General features: G+C 42.1%; 1 protein-coding gene across 6 annotated transcripts in view; it reads right to left on the reverse strand.

The window, feature by feature from the left end:
• The window catches only part of PYR4 (pyrimidin 4), a 53,510-nt gene that overhangs the window by 24,617 nt on the left and 16,756 nt on the right, over positions 1-12,137 (reverse strand). For all 6 annotated transcript variants that reach the window (XM_087391434.1, XM_087391436.1, XM_087391435.1 and 3 more), the window contains exon 3: positions 2,280-2,329. In XM_087391434.1, coding sequence (XP_087247560.1) covers positions 2,280-2,329 — 50 coding nt within the window. The remainder of the gene's footprint in view (positions 1-2,279; positions 2,330-12,137) is intronic.

The following is a 12,137-nucleotide window of genomic DNA, read 5'->3' on the forward strand; positions in this document are numbered from 1 at the left end:
CCTGCCGATCAGGTGCACCTAGCAAGGAGTCATTTATCGAGGCAGGCTTTCAGGCAGAACCTCGAGCCACGAGGAGTTGTTCCCGCTCACTCAAGTGGCAGTATGTTACCAGTTTGTATTTTGTTTGGACGTTATAACCTGGCAGACCCACAGGGGGTCTCCTAGTGTTCTGCTACATCGATTGTTTGATGCTGCTAGAGATCCGGATGGATCAATAGATTTCCAGTGCTGGGAACCCAGACACAGTTGATTGATCCTTGTGAGTTGTTATATGCCCATTATCATTGAAGCACTGAAGTTCATCGATCTGGCGACAGTATACCAGTTTGGACTTGAGAGGGGGCTATCTAGCTCTGAGATATAGGTGCCCATGCAGGGAAGCAGACCTTGCACCGGATGCAGTATCAGTCGGATTATTGTTCCAGTACCTTTTGTTAGAGTCATGTACCAGTGCTAGCAGTTGGATTGTTGTATACACTAGATGACCCAGTGTACCATTACCAAACCAGAGGAGTGTTCCTAGCACCTGTGGCTTGGGAGCAACCATTCCACTTCTCCCTTAGGCGGTTCGTGCCAAGAGGGGGCTTCTTCAACAATACCTGTGGTGATCTTCAGCAGTGGAGTATCACACGATGGATTCCTCCAGTTGTTCCAACGGCACACCCAGCTCCCTGGCGTCTCTGTTCCATCCAGGAGCTGAGAGGGTGTGTTAGAGGTCAACATCTCCTAATGTCACCTAGAGAGAGGACCTTGTGGGTGGGTGTGCCTGCCCAGAGGGCCTATGTTGTGGGTGTGCCCACCCCCCGTGAGAGTGGCTGATCCAATGCCTCATGCGCGTTGCCACGGAGGTCATGGAGGTTCCCGGGCAGGGTACGGAGGTGTGCGAGCAGGTATGCGCTGTAGGGCTGCCCTTTAAGCGCCTCTTAGAGACCCATTTATGGGCTGTGGAGCAGAGGGTGGGCCGACCTGCAGGTCAGCCACCTTACTGGCTTTAGCCCTTCATGGGCTGGGGGCTTGATCCCTACATATAGGCAGTATGCTGCTTGGGGTCGGCCCCCTATAGGCAGCTGGTCGGTGCCCTACTATGATGACCGACTAGGGGGGGCTGGGCTAGATATATATGCCTCCCCCTCCCCTCATTTCAGCAGTTCATTTCCGCTGCACTTCTCACAAATCCCACATAGTAAAAAACACTACCACACCTACACCTAGTTTATTAACCTTATACAAGCCTAATCCAATAAAGCCTAAAAATCCCTACGGTTGAGAGGCCAGCATCAGCCCAGAGACTGAGCTAAGGAACTCCTGAGACTCATATAGTCTTTCGAATGCATTCATACTAAAAAGTCTAAAAATTTCCCAATGTGAATTACCAATCCCCTTATGTAACATGATACGTGATATTTAAGGTAGGGCTTCTTATTAATTGCACATACTAGGATTACAACCTGAGACTTTAGAAACTTCTTCAAGAATACTTTCAACTGAAAGCAATGTTGATTTCTTAAGATCTTGACAAGAGAAGTTTTGATTTTAAAAAGAACCTCATATTAATATCTTTCAAAAACCTTAATAGGAAATTTACCCAAAAACATAAGACGATCAAGAACTGAAGCTATCTGCGCTAGTTTCAATTTGAGTTCACCATACAAGAAATGAAGGGCTCACTTATTTTATTTATTTTAGGAATAGAACTACCTTAATGGCTTTTGATAGGACAAGCTTTACATTTTTCCACTTACATAGTACAGTCCTCAATATCGTACAAAAATCATAATTCTGACCCCAATCGATACCACGAAACTTGGCAAATTAAATTTTTCCGCCTGTCATTCCCATCCCAAAAGGTTTGAAAATGAAGATTCTTTTACCATACATTAATTATTTAGTTTCACAAAGATCAATTATATATCTAGATGAATCCAGGAATATGCCCAAGCTCATCCTCTAAAAACACACATAGTGCAGTTTCAATCTCGTGATAGTCACTCATAAGATTAAAAACCATAAACTCCATCACGCATAGTAGGCACTAGCTACTATGACATCCCCACTTACGTCATCAGCGCCCAAAAGTGGGTGTAGACCATAGTATAAACATATGTTCTCACGCATACAAATCCACACACCCGCACATACTTGAGCATCCATTTATACAAAGGTCTTCGTACGAGTTTCTGTCAGCACTCCGGAGGTCAAGGGCAGACTCAGCCGTGACAAAGGTTAGCACTTAAGGAGGAGGCTAATAAAAAATTATTGAAAGTTGAATGTTTCATTACCTGCACTGCCTGAGCATGAAAATGCAACCTTAAAGATTGGTTTCTTTCACCTGAAACCACAAAAAGTTCCAGCTGAAAGTTAGAAAAAAGAGAACTTGCTTAAGAGACACTTTCTATTCTAGATAAATATATTCACTGGTTAACAATGTATAGATCACGGTTTGCTTCAAGTAAAAAGCACTCCAGAAAAGCACATTGGAAAAAACTAAGATCAAACACCTTTCATAGCAGCTATTTTCCAACAAGGACTACACCTTTACAAATCATCGATCTGGTCATACCTAAACTAACTATTATGCATTTTAAATATCAGAGCATGGTCTACCCAAGAGCTATTTCCTAGAAGTTGGAATTTCCTACTACTTTTGGTTAGCTGTTCTAATATCTATGGAGGCCTTACATGGCTCTATTTCTCCCTACCAGAAATAATTGAAGTGATAGACAAGGAGAAATATTAAGTAAACAATCAAAACCTATGGGTTCGTTAGATGATAGAAGAATTTGAGTTAGTTTTAACTCCACCTTTAAGAGTCTCTTTTTTAACCCATCTATTGAGATTGTAACTAAATAATTGGGTCCTGAAATGTGTATTTTGCATCAAACTCTAGGGCGCATAGCTATGGCCTCTAAATCTCACTTTCAACTAAAACGTTAACCAGACCTCTATTACTATGTCACTAGTGAAATAGGCCTAGTGCGTGCCCGTGGTAGAGGGCTATGCCTATGAAAGAGCTCACACATGTTTTGATTATACTATTGCATGTAAGGAGCCAATGGAGAAGCAAGAATACTCAGCTCAAATTGTGAATTAGGAAGATGCCTTCATAAGGATGACGTTCGGCTGGAAACCTCTCCACTGCCTGCTCATACTCTAAACAAGACTCTTGACTCCTACCTACGACCAAGTAAGGCTAACCTTCATGGTCCCTACAAGCAAGCACGGGCTAGTGCCCACTGCCAAGTGTAAGGCTCATGCCTCCAAAGTTGCATGTCCTCTATAACCGCAGGTTCACCTCATCAATGATCCATGGGGAAGGAGAGTCTAAACAATCATAAGAACCTTCAGTATGAGTCATCCGAACAAACACAGAGAGCCTCAACAAATGTGCATCTAAAGAGAAGCCCCCAAAGACAAGTTCTGATCACAGACTCCTGCAATTACAGTCAACAGAACAAACCCAACTTCTACTTACAGCTAACAAATCTCCACACTTAATAGTTAGCTGCACAAGCATGCTAAATTTGCCCAGAGAACAGAAGTTTAGATCGCTTACTCTCTATCGTCTGGAAACTTTTTATCATCTGCGACAAAGCTACACATTCCTGATCTGCTCATTCGGCGTCTTCAGTTACATAGTACACCACTCCCATCCTTTTTCTTGTGTTCATGATTCTTCTTCTTGTAGTACTATTTCCTGTGTGTCTGTCCTTGCCACGACTATTGCCTCTCAGCTTTATGCCCGAGGTTCAGATCTGTCATGTGTTTAACCACAAATGCAGTCTGCTCTGCAAAGTTACACTTTCTAGTACTAGTAATGTAGGATCAGTGCCTCTAATCAGAAGGAATAACCCTGAGGGTGGAAAATAGAGAGGCTGACACTTCCTGGACACTAGTTAGTACCATTACAATCACATCATCATTTTTAACAGGATCATTGATGTCAGAGCCAGTTGCTTGGCTCCATTCGTACTGAGGATGATTGATGTTTCCAGGCTTTATGGCTCGAATGTACAATCAGCATGTCGAAGATCTCTAAGTCCTACAAAACCACACTTGCCTTCTTCAAATGATATATGTCAAGACTAATCAAACCTTGTCCTAGAACGTCAACTGCACATACATTCTGTGACTCCACCAGTTCTACTCTTCTCAAGATCAATAATTGCCAAGTGTGAAATCCCTTGCCTGTGAACCTTGGAACTTTGCAAAGGACGCACGTGTGGGTTTCGTGTCAATTGACGTAGTGATAGAATCATCACAACTAGTCACTAATGATGTGCCGAGTAACAAGAACAAAAGAATAGGCATTAGGACACAGAGGATTATAATGAGATTTCTAGTCATCATAGCACAGCCCACGATAGCTATGGAGGGTCATAATTGCACAGAAGGTGGCAAAGATATTTGAGTATATGTAATATCACGACGTCATGTCATAAGATAAAACATTATTTGCAGGTGATCCGTGGATGATGTTGTGAGAAGTGGACCGAGCCTGAGAAGTGGACCGAGCCTCAATATTCTAGGATGGCAGTTTTCAAAGATCAACTAGCAAAGCATTGATGAGACCATAAGTAACCAAGATTTATCATAAAGGAAAAAGGGGAAATTTAGAAGTACAACGATGACACAATGGTCAACTTGACACCTTTATAAATTCCCATAATGGAAGAAAAGGAGTATTTATAAATTTAAGAAGGATAGATATAACTACTACTGTCAGCTAAGTCCTGCATTGTAGATGTCTAAAAATGAATTGCAAATGAGAATAGAATGACACAAAGGCAAAATGTGATCCCCATGCCAATTTTGTGGAGGATGACAAAAACCATGTCTTCATGATGGTTAAGGAGCTTTCCAGTACATCAGATACTTTGGATGCAAGGGCAAAGTTCAAGGATAACACTTTGTAGATTTGATTCCATATGGTCAAGTCAAAGGGTTAAGAATTTATGTTTTGACATTGAAAAATATGCATGCCCATATTTCCTCATCTTTCTCCTTCCTACTTCACATAGGTCATATGTATTTCAGAAAGGTGACCTTGTGTGGTACTTGAACAGTGGTGACTCTAAACATATGACTCATAGGGAGAGAGGATCATGTCCATGGAAACATGTTGCTTGGGCAAATGACCTAGCTACTTGCAAGTATAAAACCCCAACAAGAAATGCCCTCTCCAAAGATAGAATGCATAAGAATCAATATGCAGTGCTTCAAAAAAAGGAAAAGACATTCAAACCAACTACAAGGAGTACTAACAAAGGCCACCATCAAAATATATATGCATCAAGCTAAGTGCTAAGTAAAGTAATTTTGCATTCGTGTTCAAAACAATAAAAACTTAGTGCATGTATTCCATCTTACAAACCTTGCCACATTGTTACATACGTAGCTAGCCATGGGTTGCCTGTAGGGGCGATGAGCATAAGAGCAAGTACAAGAGTCGAAGGAGATGAACCGTCATGTCAACTAGATTAAAGAAATGAAAGTACAAAGTACTTGAAGGTAGACCCTAGGACTAAGTGTCCTAGATGTCACATAGGACTAAATGTCCCATGTGGCATAAAAGGCACTAAAACACTAAGTGCCTATAACTATGCCTACAAGGCACATACCAGGGCCCATATGGCATCACTAGAACCGAGAGAAGATGGCCTACAAACCCCCCTCCATGGTATGGGCTGAAGTATTCTGGAAACGTCTCAGAATACCTCGTATTTTCTCGTCATGGTGACACATGTTCATCCAAAAGGATATAGCCACCTGTGAATGTACAAGGTATGTCAGATCATGTAACAAAGGCAACCAAGTGTAAAGCCTGTCGGAAGACTTCGAACTTTGGACGAGGAAGTGCCTTTGTAAACATATCTGCTATGTTGTCCTATGTGGGAAGGTAGGACAACTCTGTCTCCTGTTGACAACTGCTCTCGAACATAATGATAGTGAACTTCAATATGCTTGGTACGCGCATGAAACATTGGATTACGCGCAATGGCCAAAGCACTCTGGCTGTCAGTGTAGACCATAGTGAAGGATGTATGGCGAATACCAAGATTTGTAAGTAACTGTCGAAGCCAGACACAGTCTACTGTACAGTGAAGGCTGCCCTCTACTCAGCCTCACAGCTGGATGTGGCAACTGTTGGTTGCTTCTTGATGAGCCAAGAGATACATGAACTGAGCCAAGAGATACATGAACTGTTGGTTGCTTCTTGCTGAGCCAAGAGATACTGGATCTACTAAAGGCTAACTATTGGCAATGTAGGCCATCTTCTCCCGGTTCGAGTGATGCCCTATGGGCCCTGGTATATGCCTTGTAGGCATAGTTATAGGCACTTGGTTTTTTGTGCCTTTTATGCCACATAGGACATTTAGTCTTATGTGACACCTAGGACACTTAGTCCTAGGGTCTACCTTCAAGTACTTTGTACTTGCATTTCTTTAATCTAGTTGACGTGATGGTTCATCTCCTTCGACTCTTGTACTTGCTCTTATGCTCATCGCCCCTACAGAGGTATCAGAGCGCTACTGGACCTGTTCCCCTGCCTCCAGATCTGCATCGTTCATAGCTTTCAACACCTTCAGCTGCGCTCCATTCCGTATAGACCGTACGACTGTACGGACTTCCGTACGGGTCACGTATAGATCCCGAGCCCTGCCGCCCAGTTGTGTCCCTAGCTGTTCTGTTCGTCGCATCTCCTTCGACTCTTGTACTTGCAGACATTTGCTGTCAGTTTTGGACAACCAGCTCCTTGCAGTGATAGCCTTGAGGCTTTTATGTTTTCAGGTCTCTTCTTTTCAGGGTATCCCATTTGCAATGGCTGGCAACAATCATGATCTATTTGGCATTCTTCGTGAAGATGATAAGTTGGATGGCACCAACTATCCGATGTGGTCTTATCTCATGAAACATATTCTTGTTGCAAGGCATTTTTGGAATATTGTTTTTGGGATTGATCTGAGGCCAGCCAATGCTACACTAGCTACCTCTACTGCTGGTCCCTCTGCAGAGGGTACTCCTGATGCCTTATCCTCTAGCACCCCTGCTGCTGCTCCTCCAACCCAGGAACAATCAAGATGGGATGCAAGAGATGCAAATGCACATTCCTGTATTGCTTTATCATGCAAGAGAATCATTATTCCACACATCCAGTCTTATAGGATAGCTAAGGATGCTTGGGACAAATTGGCTTCTCTTTATCAGATTCGCAATGAGGCACGTGTTGCATATTTAAGAAGGCAGTTGCAGGAAGTCAATATGAATGAAGGTGACTCTATGGATGCATACCTGACAAAGGTCAAGGACCTCATGGAACAACTTGCCAATATTGATGAGGTGGTGCCAAATTATCAGCTTGTCAATACCACATTGAATGGACTGCCAGATACATATCAAGGGTTTGCTACAACCCTTCGATTAGTGGCCATGGGTAATCCAGACCACTACTCTTTTGATCAGCTAGTTACTTTGCTTTTGCAGGAAGAGCAAAGTCGTGCTAATAGACAAGCTATTATTCTTGATCATGCATTTACTTCACAGCAGACAGGAAGAGGCAAAGCTTCCAAGCCTATGGGCAAGCCTAAATATGCGCCTAACAGTGGCAATTCCTCCAATGCATCTAAAAATACAGTAGATAAGTCAAAGAAAAAAAGATGCAACTATTGTCGCAAGCCTGGGCATGAAATTTCAGAATGCAAGAAGCGCATTGCTTTGGAGAAAAAGAAAGCAGGATTGACAGCTAATGCCTCACATGCAATTGAATCCCACGAGCCAGCAGATGCCTCACATGCACATGCTCTCCAGGATGATTGGGCATGGGCTGTCCATTGCTCCTTTGATCCCTCCCAAGTTGACCCATTCTTTACTGCTAATGATGCTCAATCTTGGTATTTTGATAGTGGTGCTTCCAAGCACGTCACATCTTACAGACAGTTGTTTCATTCCTTAGCTAATGCACCTCATGGGGAAACTGTCACATGTGCTAATAATGCCTCCTATGCTGTAAAATGAATTGGACATGTGCAGCTCACATCCATTTCAAGCCATCCTGTCACTTTGACTAATGTTCTTTTCGTGCCCGGCATTGAAGTCAACTTGATTTCAATTTCAGCAATTGCCACTTCAGGTTTCAGAGTGATTTTGGATGGATACAGATGCCTAGCATATGATCTTCGTGATGACAATGCCATAGTTCTCACTGGCACTTTGAAAAAGGGGCTTTATCACCTTGATGATCAGTCAGCTGCACTCTCTATTGAAGCATTTGCTATTTCAGATTCACAGCTTGCTGAAACTCATCTTTAGCATGAGAGAATGGGTCATCTCAATTATAGAGCTCTTGCCAAGTTACATTCATAGGACATGGCAAATGATGTACCTCAAATTCACACAGTTTCCAAACATGTGTGTGAGGGTTGTCTTTTGGGTAAGATGCATCGGTTTCCTTTTCAAAAGAATTGTCCAAAACTCTCACAAAGGAAATTGCAGCTAGTGCACAGTGTCTGTGGCCCAATGAGGACAAATGCCATTGGGGGGTACAAATATTTCATGACTCTCATTGATGACTTCACAAGATATTGCTGGGTATATGCTTTAAAAGCCAAATCTGAAGTGTTCTCATGCTTTCAGAGGTGGCTGAACATGGTCGAGAATGAATCAGGATGCAAGCTTGTCACCCTCAATACAGATAGGGGGGCAGAGTATATGTCAAAGGAGTTTGATGCATTTTTGTCTTCATGGGGCATTGTTCACTCATGCACTACTCCTTACACTCCTCAGCATAATCCTATTCTTGAAAGGAGGAACAAGTCCACTATGGAGATGGCCACATGCATGCTTAAGGCCAAGTCCTTGCCTAATAAATTTTGGCTTGATGTAGTGATGTGTGCCAACTATGCGCTGAATAGATCACCTACAAGGGTATTGAGGACTGTTACACCTTATGAAGCATGGAAAGGCAGGAAGCCTTCACTTTCACACACGAGAGTTTTTGGGTCTCTTGCATATGTTCATGTACCATCTCAGCTGAGACATAAGCTTGATGACAAGGCAATCAAATGCATATTTATTGGTTACAGCCAAGAGAGCAAAGGGTATCGGTTATACCAACCAAATACTGGGAAGATTATTGTCAGTAGAGATGTAATCTTTGCTGAACATTCGGCTTCTCCTCTTGTGGACTGCAAAGCTAAGCCAGAAGTTGACATGTTTGATGCCTTTGACTCTTGGTTACCTCTACCTTCCTCAGAGAGGGACTTTGACCAGCAACATGAGCCTCCTCCAGGCCCTCCAACAAGCAATGATCAGCAAGTACCCCATGCTGATTTGTAGGTTTCTCTTCCAGCACAAAATGATCCCACTATTCATGATGCAGTGATTGAAGAAAGAACTGTCAATAGACAGTAACGGAAAGTTCCCAGATGGCTTCTTCATACATTGAGGAACAGCAAACAAGATCAACCTCTTGCTGCCCAGACAAGATCAGGGAATAGAGAGATGCATGGTCACTTTCTTGAGTTTGCACTCCTTGCTACAGCTTGCAATGAAGAGCCTCTATGCCATAAAGATGCTTTTGACAACAAAGAGTGGATGGATGCAATGAGAGCTGAGTTACAATCCAGTGCCAAAAATGACACATGGGAAATAGTAAATCTCCCTCCCGGCAAGCATGCCATTGGTACTCAGTGGGTCTACAAATTAAAAAGGAAATCTGATGGCAGCATAGATCGACACAAAGCACGACTTGTTGCAAAAGGGTATGTCCAACACAACGCATTGACTTTGAGGAGACCTTTGCTCCCACATCTAGGATTACTACTATTAGATATGTCATTACCATTCCAGCCCATCACCATTGGCAAGTGCACCAGCTTGACATCAAGACTGCTTTTCTTCATGGGGATTTGCAGGAAGAAGTGCACACTTACTATCCCTTTGTTTTCAATTTAGCCCCACAGAGCCCACTCTTTATGTCCGTGGGAGTGGATCTGATTTTTTAGTGCTGATTTTATATGTGGATGATATGCTAATCACGGGCCCAGATACTCAGCATATTGCAGCTTTCAAGGCTGAATTGCAGCAGGCTTTTGAAATGTCAGACATGGGACAGCTACACTATTATTTGGGCATTCAGTTTGCTCATGTCGAGGGGGGTATCATGATGTCACAGTCCAAGTATATTGGACAGCTCCTTGATCGTTTTCAGTTTGAGGATTGCAAGCCAATCTCTACTCCAGTGGACCCTAGTTTCAAATTTTCAGCTCATGATGGGACCCCACCATGTGATATCACTCTTTACCAGCAGGCTGTTGGATGTCTCATTTACTTATGTCACACCAGACCTGACTTACAGTATGCAGTATCCCAGCTCAGCAGGTTCATGCACATGCCTAGTTCACAGCATTGGCAGGCAGTGAAGAGAGTCTTCAGATGGGCAGACCTTGGAGGGAAAAGCTACAAGGTTAAGAATACCATCTAGAATAGAGCTCTAATGAATAAAAAGCATTCAATGACTACAGCAATGATGGCAAATGCCTAACAAGGCATCTGTAAAGTAGATCAATGTTAGAAACTCTACAATACAGACTTTGGCATTTTTTGTTGTCACTCATTCAATTGATAGTGACGGTTGACTACAAACCCCTTAAGAAAGTTTAAAATCAAGAAGAGTTGATGAGGTAAGTAGATCAAGTGGGCTGAGTTGGTTAAGTGCTTTTGACTTCAAGGTTTCTTTATGAACAATACTCATGATAGAATAGCTAATGCAATGGAAAGATTACACTTGAGATGAAACAGTAAGGTTTCACCAAAATTAATTTCATTTTTGCAATTCTCAAACAAAGCCATGTAAGATTGAGGAGTACTTTGGTCACAATTAGATACTTCAGCGGCCAGCCAGACATGGGAAGATTTCCAAGGATTTCCAAAGAAGACTGTAATAATGAAAATGGGGACAGCTATAGGCCATAGCTTGGCCATGCCTATATAGGCACTTTAGTTCAAAGATTGTCCCTAGAATTTAGAAGAATGGAGGCACTAGCATTTGGATAAGTATCAAAGGATATGCATAGTCTCTTGCATATTTCAAAACAATATTGGAACTGCTCAAAGTAATCTGATAGTGATATCCTCAAAAGAGTCTTCAAAAATTGCAAAGTTTTGGTGTAATTATTGATGCTCATAAAAACCACTTTGATATTTGAAAATATCCTATGGTATCCCTATGATACTAGATCTCGTATTTGGCCTATGAATGAGAATTCTCTCTTGTTATTAAAGTTTGTCTGCTTTTCTTCTACTTGCAAAAATATGTTGATATCTATAGATGAATTGAAAGATTAGTGGAAGATCTAACATACATTTCACATAAGGTTTTAGAAGTTATATGGCATGACATAAAAAGTTCTGATCAACTGAAGGCCTAAGTTGAACTAGAACCTATCAATGACTTAATCTAGCTAAAGCCTCCTCCCTCGAATGATTTATGGTGGTATGGGACACAGTAAAGATTGGTTAAGAATTATTTTATTGATGTCAAACTAAGTTCTAAAAGTATAACGATATCAAAATGAATTCAAAATATTCTGAAATGTATGTTAGGTAGATCCAGCTGAAAAAAGAATTGCCAATTTAATAGAAAGGGTTTTCCCTTACGAGGACATGAATATCTTGAAAGGGGGAAGTATGTTAAATCCCTTCCTAGCCATGGGTTGCCATTAGCTAACCCTAGGGTTTGGAGAGACCCTAGAGGACAAGGGTATTAGCCTATGGTGGAAGGCTCTAGGACTAAGGTAAAAGAATGCCATTTCGAATAAGGACCAATGGATAGCAACCATTCAGACTATGTTCTCATAGTGAGTCTTCTAGTTGAGGTGTGAAATACACCGTCTCACTTTCAAACCTCATCCATAAATATATGTTTGACTCTATGGTTGTGAGTGTGATCACATGAGTGAGTGTGTGAACACGTGTGTGTGTAGGTGTGACTGATGGTGTGTCAGTCAGTAGGTGTGATTGAGTGAATATAGGAGTGTGGTGTGTGATTGAGAGATTGTAGGAGACATTGGTGGTCTTCCTGATTGAGATGATTGTGGATCTAGATTCCACCTACTCACGCGCAGTTGCCTTTTTTTTTT

This window comes from Dipteris shenzhenensis, chromosome 20 (genome assembly GCF_047967505.1).
Source record: "Dipteris shenzhenensis isolate YYH24624 ecotype China chromosome 20, Dip_SZ_1.0, whole genome shotgun sequence".
NCBI classification, from domain to species: Eukaryota; Viridiplantae; Streptophyta; class Polypodiopsida; order Gleicheniales; family Dipteridaceae; genus Dipteris; species Dipteris shenzhenensis.